The sequence below is a fragment of the Lepidochelys kempii genome, chromosome 1, assembly GCF_965140285.1.
Source record: "Lepidochelys kempii isolate rLepKem1 chromosome 1, rLepKem1.hap1, whole genome shotgun sequence".
Taxonomy (NCBI): Eukaryota; Metazoa; Chordata; order Testudines; family Cheloniidae; genus Lepidochelys; species Lepidochelys kempii.
In genome coordinates this window covers 236,681,763-236,702,187 of record NC_136380.1, presented here as the reverse complement: position 1 = coordinate 236,702,187, position 20,425 = coordinate 236,681,763, and the positions used below count along the sequence as shown (strand labels likewise).

General features: G+C 39.2%; 1 protein-coding gene across 6 annotated transcripts in view; it reads left to right on the top strand.

Annotated features, from left to right (window-relative positions):
* Window positions 1-20,425, top strand: part of AEBP2 (AE binding protein 2) — an 87,039-nt gene that overhangs the window by 13,857 nt on the left and 52,757 nt on the right. For all 6 annotated transcript variants that reach the window (XR_012155729.2, XR_012155726.2, XM_073318705.2 and 3 more), the window contains exons 2-3: window positions 10,919-11,126; window positions 16,079-16,186. Coding sequence is in view for 4 of the 6 variants with exons in the window: in XM_073318705.2 (XP_073174806.2) it covers window positions 10,919-11,126; window positions 16,079-16,186 (316 nt within the window). In the remaining 2 variants the exon portion in view is untranslated. The remainder of the gene's footprint in view (window positions 1-10,918; window positions 11,127-16,078; window positions 16,187-20,425) is intronic.

Here is a 20,425-nt window from a genome sequence, read left to right as displayed (position 1 = left end):
GGTTTTAGTTATCATGGCTTAATCTGGGTATGGTTTAGGTATGATTTTCAAAAATGCTTATGTGATCTAGGACCACAAACACTTTCAATTAGACTTGTGCACCTAAATCACTTAGATGATTTGAAAGTCGCATCCTGTATTGTTTATGATAAAGTTTTGTCTTAATTTAGGACTTTACACCTAAATGGCATCACTTAGTAGGGTGTTGTTGTTCAGCACCTAAAAGTGTCCTGGGCTCTTTAGACACATAAGAGTTCTGTCCCCTAAAGAGCTTTAAATGTAAGTAGGCCACACACCCAAGAGTGGGAAAAGGATGTAGTGAAAGTCAGTTTATATTGATTCTTAATTTAATTATTTACCCATTTTTAACTCCTATAACCTAAATATAGGATATTTACTCATTTTATCCCTTCCATCCCTTTCACATACTGATGTATCATCCTAGGTTTCTCTCTGTACTTCCCTCTCCATTTTGTAATTTTTCCTTCCTTCTTGGAAGACACTTCTTCTGTATAAGTCAGCAGTTGACTACAGTTGGGTTTTGTGGATATTTCTGCACTTGCTGCTGCTAGATAGGAATTTTTGCCTCTGCTCCCAATGATTTCTGTGTTACTGCTCAAATCCTGACATTCTGGCCTAGTCTCTTTTCTCCCTCAAGGGCATTGGGTGTTCTGTGATCCATTATTCTATGGTGATGATGCTCTCTACGCTATACATTTTCCTGATTATCAGTGGAATTTCCTCAATCAGGCACCGGATTATCTTCTGCACCACTGAAGGAACTCAGATAGGTCCCATCTAATTCAGAGCAAACGGCTGTCCCAGGAAGCTCATCAGAACAACTCCCTAGAGTAGAAAGCAGTTAGTTTTCTCTCTACTCTTAAGATTCAATCTGGGTTAGTTGCCATTCGTACGACAATTAACAGTAGGACCTCTGTGGCATATTGGCACTTGCAGGTTGGAACAAGAAAGAACAAGTTAAAAATCCCAAATTAAGCAAGGGAAATTCTTTTGTTCCTGGAACAGGAATATTTTTGATACTGGATATTGCACTGATAGTTGGGAAAACTTGTAGAGTAGAGATGCCTCACCAGTATGGAGTTAAAAGACCACAGCGCACCAGTTGACCACTTCAGAGAAGAAGAAAAATGTGTAGGTAAGTAAATTTTATCTTTTCCGCTTCTGTTGCTGGCCATGTGTCTATCTCCTGGAGAATCTTACTTAATAATAACTCATATTTTTCAGCATGTGTACTTAATCTTTCCACAGACCTATATTATCCTGTCTTGAAATTGATAAAACTAGTACTTGAAGAGCATTGGTTTAGATTCCATTAAATCTGTACTTGGGCAAGTGATAATTGCTGCCATTATCTGTGCATTTTGTCCTACTTCAGTACCCAGAATGTTGGTCTTAAAACTACCAAATACTAACATTGTAAGAAGTCAGTATTTAAAACCAGCTTCATATTCACAGATGATCAAGTTGACCATGTAATATTTTTATAGTTACATATTTAAATATATACTTAATTTCTGTCTTCGTCTGTTACAAGTATTTAACTGAACAGCAATCCTGTGGCCTAATTCCTCCATCTTTGAAACTTGTAAGAGTCAGGCAATGGAAGGAACAATGTGTCACTCCCAGAAGCGTGACTGTATGTTTCACTTCAGAACAAGTTTGGTTTGCAATTTCTGTTCTTAAGTGAGAGAGCAAACAGTGAGTCAGATTCTCCTTATTACCGACATAGTAACTAGACACCCACAGCTGACCCGTGCCGGACGACTTGGGCTCGGTTTGTGAGGCTGTTCCATTGCTGTGTAGGCATCTTGGCTCAGGTTGGAGCCCGGGCTCTAGCACTCTGTAAAATGGGAGAGCCCCAGAGCTCAGACTCCAGCCTAAGCCCAGAAGTCTACACAGCAATAAAAAAGACCTGCAGCCTGAGCCCTGCAAGCCTGAGTTGGCTGGCATGGGTCAGCCATGTGTTTTTCTTTGCTGTGTAGACATACCTTTACAGTGTTTCTGGTATCTGAGCCCTAGTTTACAACCAGTGAATGCTGCATCAAAGCAGAAAGGATCGTAACATTACATGCTGCTCAGGACACTTCCTTCATATGGAAAAAGCTTGCTGCAAAAGCAGGTGCTCACAGAGTTCATCTGATAGTGTCATTTTCAGACTTTGTAAGGATCTATCCTGACAAAGTGTTATACTTGTGTGGAGTCCCAATTACAGGTGGTCAGGAATCTTTCAGCAGTGTTTTTTGTTGGAAAATGCTGATTTGTCAGAACAAAAGCTTCTTGCAAGTATGGATCAGTCTTGACAGGTTTTTTACTCAACATATTTTTGGTTCATTTTGACTTTTATAATGAAAAACTGCTTTTTTCTGCTTCAAAACAACTTTGTTTCAAAATTTCATTTAATTTGTAGTAAAAAAAAAAAAGTGGTCTAAATAAAACAAAACTTTGACTCAAATTGAATTGTTTTTTCTTCAGATTTTCAGTTTGTGAAAATTTCTGAGATTTTTGACTTTTGGCCCTGTTCGGGATGGGAATTTTTTTTTTAATATCTCAGATTTTCTTAGGATGGAAAAGCTGTTTCCTCCCCATCTCTAGTCCTTAAGTTAGTAGGACTCAATCTATAAATCCTTTAGTTGAATTGGGGCCTTAGTGGGTATTTTATGTGGAGGTAGTCCATTGCCTCAGGCTGTACTTCCTAGCATTCTGTCTGTTTTCCTCTTGAAAAGGAATGTAAAGCATAGGAAAACCTGTAAACTAACTTTTCAAGTGCCTTACTTCTCACTTGGATGTAAATTAGTGAAGTGGCCAGATAATTACCTCCTCACAGCATTCACTGGGGTATGTTTGTTTTAACTCCCAACCTGAGTTGAGTGGTTGGAGTTTCTCTTCTTTTTTGGGGGGAGAGAATAACAACATAAGAACGGCCATACTGGGTCAGGTCAAAGGTCCATCTAGCCCAGTATCCTGTCTTCTGATAGAGGCCAACATCAGGTGCTTCAGAGGGAATGAACAGAACAGGTAATCATCAAGTGATCCATCCTGTGTTGCCCATTTCCAGGGTCTTGCAAACAGAGGCTAGAGATGCTTCAGAGCATGTTTTGCATCCCTGCCCATCCTGGCTAATAGCCATTGATCGACCTATCTTCCATGAACGTATCTAGTTCTTTTTTGAACCCTGTTGAAGTCTTAGCCTTCACAACATCCTCTGGCAAAGAGTTCCACAGGTTGACTGTGCGTTGTGTAAAAAAAATACTTCCTTTTGTTTGTTTAAAACCTGCTGCCTATTAATTTCATTTGGTGACCCCTAGTTCTTGTGTTATGAGGAGGAGTAAATAACACTTCCTTATTTACTTTCTCCACACTGCTCATGATTTTATAGACCTCTTATCATATCCCTCGTTATTCATCTCTTTTCCAAGCTGAAAAGTGCCAGCCTTACTAATCTCGCCTCCTATGGAAGCTGTTCCATACTCCTTATTAATTTTTTTGCCCTTTTCTGTGTCTTTTTTTTTTTTTTTGAGATGGGGCGACCAGATCTGCGTGCAGTATTCAAGATGTGGGAGTACCGTGGATTTGCATAGAGGAATATGATATTTTCAGTCTTTTTATCTATCCCTTTCCTAATGCTCCCCAACCTTCTGTTAGATCCCCCAGTAGTGGTTTTGGACAATTGCTCATCTGCTTTGGGAGTTTTCTCATGCAGAAAGCTAGTCTCTAACCTAAAAAGAAAAGGAGTACTTGTGGCACCTTAGAGACTAACCAATTTATTTGCGCATAAGTTGCATCCGATGAAGTGAGCTGTAGCTCACGAAAGCTTATGCTCAAATAAATTGGTTAGTCTCTAAGGTGCCACAAGTACTCCTTTTCTTTTTGCGAATACAGACTAACACGGCTGTTACTCTGAAACCAGTCTCTAACCTTTCTTCCTTGATGGATATGTGGGGCTACTGGGGGAGGTAGTGAAAGAAATGTGGATGACATGCAGTTTTAAGGTTTCAGAGTAGCAGCAGTATTAGTCTGTATTCGCAAAAAGAAAAGGAGTACTTGTGGCACCTTTGAGACTAACCAGTTTATTTGAGCATAAGTTTTAAGTCTCCCTTTTATCTGATCTTGATAGTAGTCTCCCTTTTCTGTTGTCTGGCAAAGATAGATTAGATGAGAGTGATGTGGTTAAAGCAGATAAAAAGAGATGTGTAAGCCTTTGGAATTATCTAGAGAAGATGGAAGGGGTATCTTCCACCTCTGTTGGTCTCTAGACAGTGATCAACAGTAGTGCTGCCTTCCTATTCTCTGGTTAGATACTTGCTTTCACTGCAGTTACCCAGTATTTTTCACCTTCAGAAGCTGTTCTTAAGGATCTCTCAGAAGTTATGTCAAGTATAGAATGAGGCTTCCTGCTTATTTAGCAGCGTTGACTATAGCGATCATGTTTCCTGGAATCTGTACTGGCATCAAGTTGCCGACAAACCAGTGGAGGTGTATACTATAAAGCTACTTTTGGCAGCAAAACAAAACCACCTTGATGAGAGACGTAAAGCTTTTTGCAGTAAAGTTAGAGTGACAAAGCATCGGTGTAGATGCTGCCGTTCATTATTTTGATATAACTGGCCTCCCCCAGCATTCCACAATGCCAGCCGTGATCACTCTGTTCACTGTTTTGAACTTGGCTGCCCTGTAGGCATTCACCCCTCCCCTTTCAAAGCTCTGGGAAGCTTTCATTATTTCTCAGTGTGGAGAGTGCACAGAGCTGCTGAGGATGACTCTCCTGGTATGGGAGAACTCAGAGGGAATTACGGAATCATTAATGTGGAATTGGCAGGCAGGCAGAGCAGGCTGCTGCTGTGGGGGTGGGGGGGGGGGAGAAACTGCTGTGCTGTGCAAAGCTGGGGGCTGATGGGGTGGGTGGTGTCCCATCTCCCCCAGGATTGGTTGCTTAGGCTGCTGTCTAAACTTAAAGACAGCATGCCGACACACACTCCCCCAACGTGCTCGCTCTCTCTCCTCCACACCCCCCATTTCCCGTCACACAGTCTCCCTCTCCTCCCCCTACACTTCAGTTAAAAAGCAGCTGCAATCTAGAAGGATGCCTGTGGAATGATGGAATTCAGAAACCTGCATCATGTGATGCAGGATCTGCCGCATGAGGCACTGCAAACCCTTCCCAATGCACCTTGCAGTCAGTTGCAAAGTGGGATAGCTACCCACAGTGCACTGCTCTCTGTGTTGATGCAAGAGCTGCTAGTGTGGATGTGCTCTTCCAACACAAGAAGCGAGGGCATGGCTACACTTGCAGATGCAGAGCTCTTTGAGTTAAACCAGTCTTCGTAGAGTGCAGTAGGGAAAGTGCTGCAATCTATCCACACTGACAACTGCAAGCGCATTGGCATGGCCACATTAGTAGCTCTTGCAACGGCCACAGAGAGCAGTGCATTGTGGTAGCTATCACAGCATGCAAGTGGCTGCAACATGCTTTTCAAATGGGGTGGGGGTGGGGTAGAGTGTAACAGGGAGTGTGTTGTGTGTATGTGGGGGGAGAGAGTGGGTTTTTGGGGGGCTGAGAGCATGTCAGCATGCTGTCTTGTAAGTTCAGGCAGCAGCAGATCTCCCCCCCTCCCCCCGCCTCTCTCTCTCTCTCTCACAGCATTCCATGGTAATGGTTGCTTTGTCTCGGAGCAGATAAGCATGCCGGCTGTCAGAAATGGAGCTTTCAAAGGGCATAGTTGCATTCCAACAGCGAGTTCAAAACGATGAGAAGACTGGCCACTTGACTTAAGGGGATTATGGGACGTTTCTGGAGGCTGATCAGATTGCAGTAATGCAACACCTTGTTCATACTGACGCCTGGACGTTTCAGCCGAGGCGCACCAAGTGTTAATCTTCTCACTGAGGTGGAGTACCAGGAGCGCTTTAGCCATGGAGTCAGAGCACTCTACGTGCCTTGCCAGTGTGGACGGGTAGTGAGCAAGGGCGCCCGGGGCTGCTTTAATGCGCTCTAACTCGCAAGTGTAGCCAAGCCCATAGTGTGGACATGCAAGAGCGGTTTAATTAAAGTGGCATAACTTTTGTTAACAAAACTCTGTAATTGAGACAAGGCCCTAGATTTGAGCATCTGAAGGCTGAGTGTTCTTAGTGGAGGGGCTGTAACTCTGAAATGTTCTTCTTTTGATCAGACGGAACTATAGTTTGTTGATCTTCAAGAGCTTCTCATAAGGCCCATCTGTTAGGTTTGAATTTTACCTGAGGGAACATTGCACCAGTTAAGCTCCTGAGGGGAGAACAGTTAGTTCTAGAAAACACGATTGTAAATTTTACAGGGTTTGGTATGTACCTTTTTATTCAGTGTCTGGCTCTGAAGTAGCCTTTATGTAAGTTGACTGTGGCAAGTATTGATGTGTTTATAGAAAGGTAGAACAGAATTATGCTGTTCTTGTTTGTCTTTTTAATATTCATTCTCCGCCCTTATGCTGTGTTCAGTTATGAAAGACTGACAAAGATGAACTTTGAGATAAGTGCTTTCATTAAATTAGCCAGAAGGGATTACTTGCAATAGTGATGAAATCAGCCTCCTTGGAGAACTGGAGTGGTGTGTGCTTACATCATTTTCTTTAATGAAATAAAATATATTTTCATTCATACTTTATTTTATAATGCATTTTTCAAACTTGCACAGCCATTAGGTCTGAAGAATGTGTGTAATCAGTTTAAAATGCCAAAACAAAGCATTTACAGTTTTTCTTTAATTTTCCAATTAAAAAAAATAATCTTTCAAAATACAATTTCATACCCACTTAACTTGAAACTGGCTTAATGGATTTTGTTTAGGTATTCTTTTAAAAAAGAAAAGGAAAAATAGAATCTGTAGATCAGATGATGCTTGAGGAACTTCGGTCCTGAAGAAAAACGTTTGAATTAAAAAAAAACAGAAATTAGTGGTTTAAAATTGAATGAACTTTTCAACCTTTATATTAGGAATGTGTTTTTCACTTTTTCTTTAAGACCGATATTAAATTTAGCCCATGGGCCAGATCCAACCTTCTACAGAGGGTAAGCTCTAGTTTTAAAAAATAACTTCCTAGCCCTCACAAAGATTGTGAATTGAAGATAACTTTCCAACTCTGAACCAAGTGTAGACCAATTGAGCATTGTGAGCCTGAAATAATGGCTATGAAGTGTGAACTCCCCCACCTGGGCCTGTGTTCATATTTTGCCTCATGAAATCTCTCCAAATATCAGCATTAACTATTTAATTGGTGATCATTTTAGTGAATGAAACAGATGGGAATAAAGTCTTATGAGGTTGGGATTTGGGAGATAGTGTAGAGAAGAAAATGGAGAGGGATGAAAGAAGATGCCCAAAAACAAAAAGAGGGGCAAATGCAGGAGGATAAGAAGGGAAGGAAGAGAAACAAAGGGCAAAGATGGCAGTGGTTTTAAAAGTGATAAATTTTTCCCACTGAGAGTGTGAATGTAATAGTAAGGTATTTAGGTTTGAAAGAATTAAGTTTTTATTGGTAACGATTGGAAAACTTTGTACTGTACACACAAACTGAAGAGAAAATATTTCTATTGCTGATGACTGAAATTTACAGGTAGGGAAAGTAAGAAAACTGCTGTTTGAGAAATTACTGGAGTTTGATTTAAGGGTATTTATGGTTGTATTTTAACGTGGTGTTGACCATTTGTGTTTTAGCTGTTATAAAGTTTTAACTTTCAGAATTCAGCATCTACTGACATTAAATAATTGTCTAAGGGTCCCCTAATTTCTTGCAACTCTGAAAATTTAAATAGATAAAAATTGAAAAAAATGCTTAAAACCCATAATTCTGGTCAACTGTGAATTTAAATAAGTTATTAAAAATGCTTAAAAATAACAATCCATATTCTCCATCAGTTATAAAAAAAAAAGTAAAAATTGATTTTTGCTAAGACTTAAGATATTGAACAAATAACTAAGTTTATTTACTATATAGAGGCTATTGTCTACCTTCAATGTTTCATTAAATCTACTGTTAATATCAGTGGGAGATAATATGGGGCACAGAGAGGATTTGCACGTCAGATTGCTATACTAATGGTCCACCCATTAGGAAGCTCTGCCTTTGAGATCTAAACCTTGTCCTGATGAACCTGATGAGTTCTCCTTATAAGCCTCTTACTTCCTCTGTCATTTATCAGTGAAAACAGCTTTTCTGATAGCTATCACATCTGCTGAGAGGGTGAGGAAGTTCAGTTCTTAGATGACCATTCCACATTACACTGTGGTCTATGAGAGAATCACCATGAGGGAGCATTCTACCTTCATGCCAAAGGTGGTGTCATATTTCCGTCTACTTCAGTGCATTTCACCGGGGTGGATAAAAATGATTTCTTTGATTTAAATAGGATTTTTTTTATTTAAATTGGATTTTTTTGATAAAATCCTTTGAGGAAAAAACCTATCTAAAGAGTTTTAATTAAGATACATTATAGCTCAATATCTCATCATGGAATAGGGATTATAAATTCTAATTCTATAGTATGAGATAATATATTCATGTAATGTTAAGAAAAGTTTGTAAATGAGTTCCAATAGTTCATGGGTTAGGGACCCAATCTTATGGGGTTTCAGGGACTTCTGTATAGATTATTTAGGTTAATCTTTCTATCTACCCAATTGGACTCAGTTCTCAGTCTAGAAGATACCATCAGAGATGCTTAGTTTTGCAGTTCTTAAACTGTGGATTTGTCTCTCCAGAGAGAACATCCTTGTTAACAGCAAAAATGTTTTTAAATAAATAATGTATAGAGGTGAGAAATAACAGACCTCAACCCTATTGTACCTCTGCACATTTGCATACACAGAGTCAATCCCTTACCTCTCTCTAAAAGTGCAAAGTTTCAAAAAGTTCAATGAACAGAAGATTGTTGTGGGTGGAATAGATCTGGACAAGGAGAAGAATGGAGATAAATGTGAGAAGGGAGGGACATATGCTTTTTTGTTAAAATATTATTTGTATGCTGTTGAAGAAAAAAATCCAGAATAGTTAATGTTGTTTTAGTTAAATGAAACAATTTAAATGTCTGTCTGGTGATGTTCTCCTCCTAATACAGCATGGGAAGAAAATCCTCCAAATATTAATGATTAACCTGTTGAATTGGAGATAGTTCACCTCCCAATGACTTCATAAATATCTGCTTCAGTTACCTTTGGTAAACAAAATAACCAAACAATCATTCATTTTCTGATATAGCTGTATAACTAATCTGAAAAGTTTTCAGAATAAATCACGTTAAAAATGTATAGAGTGCACCTTCTAAAAATGAAACCTACATCTATCTCGGAGTTGTGAAGAATATACATTAAGATTATAACCAACAAGAATGCACTTTTATGTAGAAATCCATGATTAAATAGAGTCTTCGTGACTAGTGATTTAAATCATGATTTAAATCAATTTGATTTAAATCAAATCCACCCTGCATTTCACCACTCCGTATCTTTTCCAAATCCTCAGTCCCGTCCAAGGGAACTTCTTCTCCATGCCCCAGGTGTAAAAAGGTCACTACTTTCAAAAGACCAAGTCATTTAGTCTAGGTTATTTGTAGCCTGTTGGGAGTGTGTCAGGAAAACCTGTTACCAAGCAGACTTTCACTCTGGATTGGTAGATGTATAGAATATTGTCACATCTTAGCCAGGAAGCGGGTATTCCCTGGTTTAAAGACCCAGTTGATGAGATTTATCACCACTTCAGTGGCGAGTCTTAGACAAGTTCCTGTGGTGGAGATATGCAAAGCAACAACTTGCAGTTCAGTACAGACATTCACAGAGTATTACTTTTGGACTTGACTTTGTGCTTGAATGCCCAGTTTGGCAGAACAGTGTTGCCATCCAGGTTTAGCTAAGAACTTGTCCATCATCCCCTTGGTGGAATGTTATTTGCTAATCTCCCACAGGCAGCAAATGGCCCTTGAAGAGAGGTTACTTTCTAGTGACTGTTGTCCATGCTACCCACCCACCTTTCCCTCTACCTCAGTTCTGTATAACATCAAACCTGCAGTTTCAGAGAAGGAACTGAGGGTAATGGTGGGGGCTGCACTCCTAATATAGAGTAGGGTGATGGCATCACTCTTGTGACCTAAGGACGTGGCTTTTTTCAAAGCATTCTGCAGCTGAGCATCAGGGAAACCTTATTGCTGAAGTGTGAATACGAGTGCCATTCTTGAAGAGCATTAGTTACTGATAAGTAACCTCTCTAAAAAAAAAAACAGGGTGTATTATTAGGTTGTATTGGGGACTGGATTTTATTAGTTGACTGTTAAAGAGATGTGAGACCTTTCATCTCTAGATCTGGCTCTTGTAAAAACTGCAAATCCTATAATATGACAGCACTTCGGCTTCTTAGGGTTCAGTTTTGATTATTGATTAACAAGACGTCAGATAACTCAGCTCAATCAATTTATTAAACATAGACAAATCAGCACAGATAGAGAAGTTCATACTTTATCAACTCCAGGGAGCAAGCTTGCAGTGATCACAGCTTACATCGTTCATCTGTGTCTGTTCCAAATATTAGCCCAACTTAATTTATATTGTCCTGGTTTACAACACAGAAAATTAATAGACCTTGCTCCCTCTTTCTTACCTACTTTCATACTGTACCATTCTGGATGTTGTTAGACTGTAGAAGACAGATAACATTAGGCATGCGAGATCTACGCTGATAGTATCTGGCGCACAGTTCATATTTGGCAAGCCTCAGTAGAATATACATTGTGTTTTTGACAACTCAATAGAACATACATTTTATTTTTAATAAAGTCTACACATACAAGAAGTCAAACTAAAAGACGGATGTTCATTATCAAGTGTTTGCCATGTTAATATGCACCAAGGAATAACATTCTCTTTTTTTCTTTATAGCATAAGCAGCACTATCATGGACGTAGACAGCACAATTTCCAGTGGACGTTCAACTCCAGTTATGATGAATGGCCAAGGAGTTACTGCTTCCTCGGCAAAAAGTATTGCTTATAACTGTTGTTGGGACCAGTGCCATGCTTGCTTCAACTCCAGCCCGGATTTGGCAGATCACATTCGCTCCATACATGTAGATGGTCAGCGAGGAGGGGTTGGTTTTATTTCTTCTTTGCTGTCCTCTCTCCATGCATTACTATTTTGTAGCACTTTTATGAAGTTACGTAGGCAGTTTTGCATTTTCAAAAACTATCTTTACCTATGTATGTTTGTTGAATGATAAAATTAGATGCCAGCTATTGCAGCTTTATTTGGAACTGTTGCAGGCTAGTATATGTCATCACAAATTTCTGTGAGTAGATAAAATAGCTCCTATTAGGAAATGCAGTGTCTAAAGGGAATGGGTGCTGGATGATTTATACTAGTCATTCTGCTTAGGGCTTTTTAAAAAAATGAATTCCTAAAGTTAGACTCCTTTGGAAATCTGACCTGATATTCAAAAGTTCTAAGCTCCAAATTTTAAATCAAATTAAGAAAAAAACCCTAATATTTTAAGTTGACTTGCATACATGGTGGATTTTTTTCACAGCAGTTTGGCCATAATGGCAGTTGTCACAGATACAGTGGAAGATAAAGTATGTATGTTGTATTTTGATTTAGGTAATTGTGGGTACCTTTACATTCAACTCTTTCTTGCCATTTATTTTTTAAAAAAATTCATTTAAAAGCTTTTGTATAAGGATTTTTTTCCCCCCCTGTGCCCTGTTTCCGGTTCCAAGTGTTATCATTTGAGTTGCAATTACATGGTTTTAAAACGGAATGGTTAATTTTTGGAACCCTGTGCTTCCTCATAAGCTCTTTATTGTTGTTATGCTTCCTTTGATACTTTTTTTGTAAGCGAGGAAAGGATTGGTCGTTCGTGGTGTTGGTCCTAGGATATTGGAGACCAGGTGGGTGCGGTAATATCTTTTATCGGACCAACTTTTGTCGTTGAAAGAGACAAGCTTACATAGCGCTCTTCAAGAAAAGACCTCAAAGAATTTGTCCACAGAGATGTTGGTTATTTGGGTGCTAAAGCTGTTAGTATCTCTTTTAATTACCCATAGTTGGAACTTGTTTTCTAATGGTTTCTAGAGTACATATTACTGCATACAGCTCAGAGAAAAGCTACATTTGACCATTTTAAGAGTGTAAAATGTCTTTGGCTTGGCATTGAATATGTAATAGTGTTGGCTGGCATTGGTCCAGTTTATCTTGAGAATGCAGGATCTCGTAGTTACAACAGTATTTGTAGTTTCTGTGACAGGTCTTTACAAGATGTGCTTTGTATTTTCAGGCAGTGCATAGTCTTAGGCCTTGTTAATACTTGGGGAATTTTATAAAAAAAATATATATTACTTGCTCTGAAAGCTACTGGCTTCGTTATACTAGTGTTAATTTGAAGCTACTTCCCGAGTTAAGTATTAAGAAGCCCACTGTGTTACAGAGTATTAATCTGTTCCTTTATCAACACATGAAGCCTTCCTTGTTCTCATAGAAATCTGTCTGAGTTTCTTAAAACGATATAGTTTAAAAAAATAAATAGAAAGCCATAAAATTAACCTCGTGTCAGTGATGTCATTTCAGAGTAAACTGGTTTTGGATTAGGTATAAATACTAGAGACCCATCCAATTTCTATATCATGTAAAGTGCATCAGCTAGAGTGGTGTCAGTCACTCATCCTAAATTCCTTGGACAGGTAGAATCATTACTTAAACTAGTCTGTGATCAGTGTTTCTCAGTTTCTTCATGCCTGTTCTGACAAGGATCTTCCCTACAAATAGGGCATTAAAAGTCATTAACTTCTATAGAATTGTCCAGTTTTGGATATAATAACTCATTAGATCAGTCTGTTACTAAGGGAGACTTGATGGTATGACTGTATCTTGTTAATGTTATTCCTTAACAGGACTTAATCTTCCTGGTAGATGTTAGGTAATATTCAATCGCAGGCATTGCAGTGCAGTTAGCCAGTCTCAGACATTTTACCGTGCGCAAAATATGCAGAGTTGCCATGTGAAGATCTCTGCATATGTTCACCAACCGTTACGCATGGAATCTGGATTACAGCAATAAAACTGCTAGTCCACATCAGTATTCTGCCAGCTTTCACACACTCCACTCTTTCAGGCTTTTTTAAAGTTGGATTTGTTTTTTTGAAGCTTTCATGTTTCTTTAATGTTTGCATATTTCTGTGTAATTTGGTATTCTTGGGGTTTTTAGTTTACAAAATCTGCTCTGTGATAGACTATCCTTTTGTTTTCAGAAAAGAGAAGTTGCATGAAGCTCTGAGTGTATGAATTGCAATCTGTCTACACTTGTCCATTTGTGTGCCTTGCTGTAGTTTGGAATTTTTTGTTAAAAATTAAAATTCTTTAATTTGGTAAGAAAGAGACTGTCAGGTTTGTTTCACAAGAGTAGGTGTATGTGCACCACCTGTAGGTGAATAGCTCATGGCTTTGAATAGCTCATGGCTTTATTGTGGAGTTTTCAGACCTACTTATGCACAATGACTGTTGCTTGTAGAGAACAAGAATTATAGGCAAGGGAACAATGAGGCACATTCAGCATAGTATGATTAAATGTAGAAGCTGCATAGATATATAAAATATATGTTAAGAACTAATACCCAAACCATTCATAGGACTTTTCCAGTGTGGGCCCCAAATGGCACATGTTCCTGGAGGTAATCTAAACCTGAGGGTGAATGTGAAGGCCATCCTTGTGAATGGCCTTCACATTCACCCTCAGGTTTAGATTACCTCCAGGAACATTCTATACATTCTATATGTCAGGCCCGTTAAAGGACCCTGATGGAAGCCAGAATCCCATCCCACTCCCTTTCCTGAGGTAGGAGAGAGAACATGAGGAAAGCCACACGGGACAGAGGCATACCCACCCATCATGAGCTGCTGTGTCCAGGACCAGTCCCCATGCAGCCCATTGCGTTATATGGACCTCAGTCAAACACTTTAAAACCCACCAGCCACACTGGAACCTTTCAAAGTTGGAACAATTATAATTGAAACACCCAAAACCAGATGTCCAGCATGCCAGGTGAAAAGTGAAAACCCATATGGCAGTTTCACAGTTTTGCCATTGAGTAAAAATCCGTTCCGGATCCCCAAATGATGATCAGCCCCTGCCATCAAAGGAGATCCAACATACTAGTTTAAGGGTAGGGCTGAAACAGGGAGCTGAAAATGGCTGTTCGCCTATGCAGCAAACCATTGCAGCCTTCTTCCTCCTCCAGGAAGGAGCCAATCACACTATCCCATTGCCACCCTCACCATCCACGAGTAACAGTGGTGAGTGGGACAGGCTCTGGAGCTGGAATGCAGCATGCAATACCCTTTCTTCCTCTTCCCCCTCCCCTGCAGCAGGAGGGGAAGGGTGAAGGGGAAAAGGAAGCAGCCACCTCCCCCCCCCCCCCTTATAAAGGAAAAGGAGAGAGGGAAGCAGCAGCACATGGAATACAGTTGTAGTTGCTCTTGGTTGAGATCTCATCTCTCCTCCTCCTTCCCTCCAACCCCTCATGTCAGTGCTCCCTGCTCCATGAAAGCTGCCAACAAAGTGATCATTTTCTTTTTACCCACGGACATGAAATTAGAAAATACCTGGGAAAATTAATTAAAAGAGATGCTATCAATTTAAAGACACTTCTGTATGATGATTTTTTACTTAATCATTTTGCAATTAATATGTTTGGATAGAATAGAAAAGCAGAAAACATATAAAATCACAAAAATTGGCCTGGGAGATTGGGGGTGGATGTATATATAAAATAACTTTTTACTCTTTTTAAATTGCCAAAATATGAAGGTGTCCCTTTAGTGCACAGCTTTTACTTTTTCATCTGCTTAGGTTTATGCTCCAAAGACCAGAGAACTGAGATCTGTTTTTTTTTGTAGTAAGCTAAATAGAACTGTGTGTGCAGGGGAAAGTGATCAAAAAATTACAGAAAGAATTATTTCAAGTTGATGGTATATACATGTTTGTTTGAAAGCCATACTTAGGGTCTCCGGACATAATGATTAAAGACAATAATTTCAAATTCAGCAGTTCCGTCTTTTGAAAGTGAATATGTATTTAAAACATGCTTTTTAAAATTACTTGAATGTAGCTGCGTATGGCATCAGTTAATCTTTGGAATATGATGAATAATAAAAGCCTAGTTAAAGCTTATGTTGGAGGGTTTTTGCTGCTGTTGTTTTTTGTCATCAGCATTTTGAACCCTGTGAGGATGTGGAGAGAGAACTCAGGAAAGTAGAAGTTTGAGTTTTATGGAAGGAAAGAAATGGACATAGAAATAATTGGCACCTTAGAAGGAGTGTTAATTCATATGTATATCTAGAAGTAAATTCCTTTTCCTCCATCATCCAGAAGCAGTTAGATTCCATGGTGATAAATCCCATAGAAAAACCCAGTTACCAATGGTAGGGGTTAAAAATCATACTGGGCAAGGACATCTTTTTCATCCTACAATAAATATGTCTGGATATATGCTGTGATGGGAATAATGTGAATATGTGGTTTAGTTTGGAGCCTCCAAAAATTCACTAATGTTGAACAGTTATTTAAATACTTTTTAGTACCTTGAAACAAAGTTTTAACTTGATTCCCTCATATAGAAGAAATGGATTGTTGCTTTTATATGAGACTAAACCATTTTGTCCCTTTCTCTTACGAGAAGAATGTAAGGGTGATTAGTCAGTTTGGAGCTTTCTTTTCCTTTCTTAGTATAGGTATTAATCATTAGAGGATTTCAATATTTGGAAGATATCTCTAGGGTTCATGGTGTAGCTCCTGAACTTACTTATGGGGGGAAGCACTTGGGCACCAAAATTTTGTTCCAGAGAACTGCCATTATGAATGCCTGTGGGCCTTATTTCTTTCCCAAAATTCTGGGCAAGCTGTTATGAGAAAGCAAATAATTCTGATATGTTTATTCAGGGCCTAAACACTTTTTGTGTGTCCTTTGAACCAGCATGTTTTGTATTCATAACCTAATCAAATAATGTTTTTAGACTTCTATAAAAATTAATGACCTATTTTTCCTTTATTAGGTATTTGTTTGCTTGTGGAAAGGTTGCAAAGTATATAATACACCTTCAACAAGTCAAAGTTGGTTACAGAGGCATATGCTGACACACAGTGGGGACAAACCTTTCAAGGTAAGCTGTTTTTATAAGAAATCATGTTTTGTATGTTGAAAATGTTAAACAAATTTACTTTTTATGTCTGGGCTACATTTTTAACACAGGAGGATTTTCTAGAAGTATCAAGAGAGACAAACTTTGGCCAATTGCACTTCGTTCATCATTTATATTATTATAGCACATGAAGGTTCCATCACTGTATGAACACAGATGAAGACACAGTCCCTGCCCCACAGAGATTATACATTTATTCCCAATGCCTTTATCTGAAGTGGTATGGGAGTCTTAAATTTAACTGTCTTTCCTGAAGCTCAGCTTCCAGTTTAACCTACTGTTTATGCTGAAAACAGGTGGACGCATGACTCTTATGTTTTAAACTTCCACTCTTGAGGAATAAAAAAGCATGTGAATCCTGCATCTAGATGACAGCCATTTTGCAAACAAAATTTAGTTGAAACCCAGTGAGCGATATTTATGATCAGCATATTTCTTCTTAATATAGTAAGGAAATGTGAGTCAGGAATAGAGGTCCATATAGCTGACTATATTTCTTGCATAGCATTTTCTAACTTTCTCTCTCTCTCTCTCTTTCTCCCCCCCTAATCTGTACCTGTGATTCTAGGTATAGTAGTGTTTATCATTCCCATATCCACCTATCCGTTATTAATGGGTTGCTTCATCCTCTTATGGATACAGTGGGGCAGTTCATAGCTGTCAATCCTGGATCACTTGATGGTAAGTCCCACCCACACTATTTCCAGTCTGAAGTTCTCCCTCCATGCAGGGTTCATCATTTTGATGGAACATCAATTTGGGCTTTTCTTCCTCTTTGATAACTTACCTAGGTAGTATTTTTTCTCTCTAAAAAGTAGTACTATTTTTTTCCTGGCTACTCTATTCCGTTTTCTTTTTTAAGGCATTTATATTTCTCAAATAGAATTTTTTTGTTATAATGACCTCTGCCAGACGTTATTTCTCTGCAGAGCTCATGTTTGCGTCATGGCAGAAAAAGAGACGCTACGGTCAAAGTCTGAGATGAAAAAATGCAATCCATCTCTCCAACCTTGTATGAAAACTAAAGTGTTGCTTTTCATCGCAAACTGCATAACATAATCTGAGGATTTCTAACTGAGAGGATGAATGACAAAGGGCAGTTCACTACCAGCCCTCAAGCTTGTTTAAGGGAATTAAATTGGCATGGAGGTGATGGCTCCTATTTTTAGAAGCTCAACAGATGGGTCAGAGATCCTTAACACCTCCAGATATGATTATTCCAGTAACTGATCCAGCTCTGGCTGCTAGTCCTGGAAACAATTTTGAAAGTTATTGTGTCAGATGAAACTTTTCCTTTAATTCCACCTCACTTTGAGATTTAAAATGGGTATTTTCTGCGTTATAAATGGAAGCAAGTGGTGGTGATTGTTCTGAAAGATCATCTCTTCCTGTAGCTTTCTGGTGGCATGCAAACTTGTATTGGGCCTAATCCTGACTAGATAGGCCTATCCTAATTGTCCGTATGTAGCAGTTAGAGATGTCAGATACATTTTTTTTTTATCATCAATCTGCTCAGGCCATCAGGATTGTTCATGTCAAAGTTTTAGTATGGTATAAACAAGCAATTGAAAGCCATAGGCATTCAACCAAGACATTACTATAAATCATGGAATCGTAGCCCATGAAAGATTAGGTAAAAGATAATCCAATTTTAGAGACATTTGCCTTTGAAAATGTAGTCTTTAGAGGGAAGTACACCCAACAAATGATGATGAATTACTTCATCTTCAGTTATAGTTGTCATAGTTAGTTACCTAGCAAAAGACAGAAGCTTCTATAAAGATCCCAGCCCCAATGGACTTCAGCTTTTAGGTTAATGCATTTGCATATAGGCCTGGTGAGAACTCATACATCTAAACGTCCAAGCAGTTTGGCTTAGATGAAGGCATCTTATGTTACATGTACTGATATTGCTAACCGGTTCCCAATACTTTCTGGCTAAGATAGATGAAAGAACTCTTTAAAGACTATAACTATTGGTCAGTAGCGCACATCATGGCTCTGTCGGAGTAATTTCAGCATTTCATCCTATTATCCTCTAATTCTTTGCGTGTCTAGTGTATTTTTCTTAAACTCTAGTGATTTTTTTTTTTAAACACCTCCTGTGGTAGCTTTGACAAGGGGGGACGTTTGCATCTCCAGTGGAGCTTACTGCCCTCTTTTTTTTGGTTCCTTTCAGAGAATCTAGCACCAAATGTAAGCATCAGAAATCAGACTAAAGTAATCAAAGCACCCATGTGCCATGATTTCCAGGTATTGGGGAGTAGACTGTTCCCATATATACACATATGTATGGGGGCAGAGTCTTTACTGTCTGTACTTGACCGGATGGAGAATATGCTATGGCCAGTGCCGAGACTGGTTGAACTAACAGTATGGGTGCCCACCTCTGATCTGATGTGCTGGATGCTCTTTATTAAGGTTTTCTGGACTGCAGTGTTAATGGCTTACACTGGTAACCACTTGTCTTTCATTTGGAAAATGCCATTTTGAGCAATGGAAGAGTGTTTCCACCTTCTGTCCTTCAAGAACATGATTAGTGAGGGAGTGCATTCGGATATGAGGTGCAGTCATCCTTTGCCTGTTGTATGGCAGAGAGGATAGGTAGCATTGATGATACAGACACATGGCTATGATTATCTGGCCTTCATATAGTATTAATTAAAGGCTCAAAGATCTGCCATTTCACAAGAAAACCTCTTTGATGAAAGGTAGTGTCTAGTCTCACTAAGGCCAAAGAGAATTTGTACCCCCCAGTTTCAAGTATATTATCCATTCGTCATCCTTCATGTACAACAGGAAAAAGTTTTTTCAAGAGGCTGACTTCTGGGTCTGATTTCAGGAGTTCCCAAAGTCAAATTGCTCAGCATCCTAGCAGAAGCCAAAATATTCTGAGTCCTATTTACACACTCAACTCCTACTCTCAGCGAAGCCCTGTGTTTGCTACAAGTTAGCACATAGTTAACCCTGGTCGGTATCTGCTTCTCAGAAACTTCTTTTCAGGTTGACTGGGACCTTTTGTTCCTGATGACCCCAGTCAGCTCAAACAAAGGATCCTCAGCAATATCCAGTTACAAAAGCTACTTCAGAGAAATCCCTCCAAATTATCCCCTTTGAGAATCATTTGAGTTCCGTCATACCAGCAAGAGACATTGCAGGAAATCTGATCCCATCAAACCTGAGATACCTGGTAAAAGGTGGGAAGTCTTGTTGTCAAGGTTCCTCCCCCACTCTGAACTCTAGGGTATAGATGTGGGGACCTGCATGAAAAACCTCCTAAGCTTATCTTTACCAGCTTAGGTCAAAACTTCCCCAAGGTACAAAGTATTCCACCCGTTGTCCTTGGACTGGCCGCTACCACCACCAAACTAATACTGGTTACTGGGGAAGAGCTGTTTGGACGCGTCTTTCCCCCCAGAATACTTCCCAAAACCTTGCACCCCACTTCCTGGACAAAGTTTGGTAAAAAGCGTCACCAATTTGCCTAGGTGACTACAGACCCAGACCCTTGGATCTTAAGAACAATGAACAATCCTCCCAACACTTGCACCCCCCCTTTCCTGGGAAATGTTGGATAAAAAGCCTCACCAATTTGCATAGGTGACCACAGACCCAAACCCTTGGATCTGAGAACAATGAAAAAGCATTCAGTTTTCTTACAAGAAGACTTTTAATAAAAATAGAAGTAAATAGAAATAAAGAAATCTCCCCTGTAAAATCAGGATGGTAGATATCTTACAGGGTAATTAGATTCAAAACCATAGAGAACCCCTCTAGGCAAAACCTTAAGTTACAAAAAAGATACACAGACAGAAATAGTTATTCTATTCAGCACAATTCTTTTCTCAGCCATTTAAAGAAATCATAATCTAACACATACCTAGCTAGATTACTTACTAAAAGTTCTAAGACTCCATTCCTGGTCTATCCCCGGCAGAAACCAGCATATAGACAGACACACAGACCCTTTGTTTCTCTCCCTCCTCCCAGCTTTTGAAAGTATCTTGTCTCCTCATTGGTCATTTTGGTCAGGTGCCAGCGAGGTTACCTTTAGCTTCTTAACCCTTTACAGGTGAGAGGAGCTTTCCCCTGGCCAGGAGGGATTTCAAAGGGGTTTACCCTTCCCTTTATATTTATGACACTTGTCATTTCAAGGAGGGCTTCCTGATACCTAGAAAGCCAATCCTTACATGAATTCCT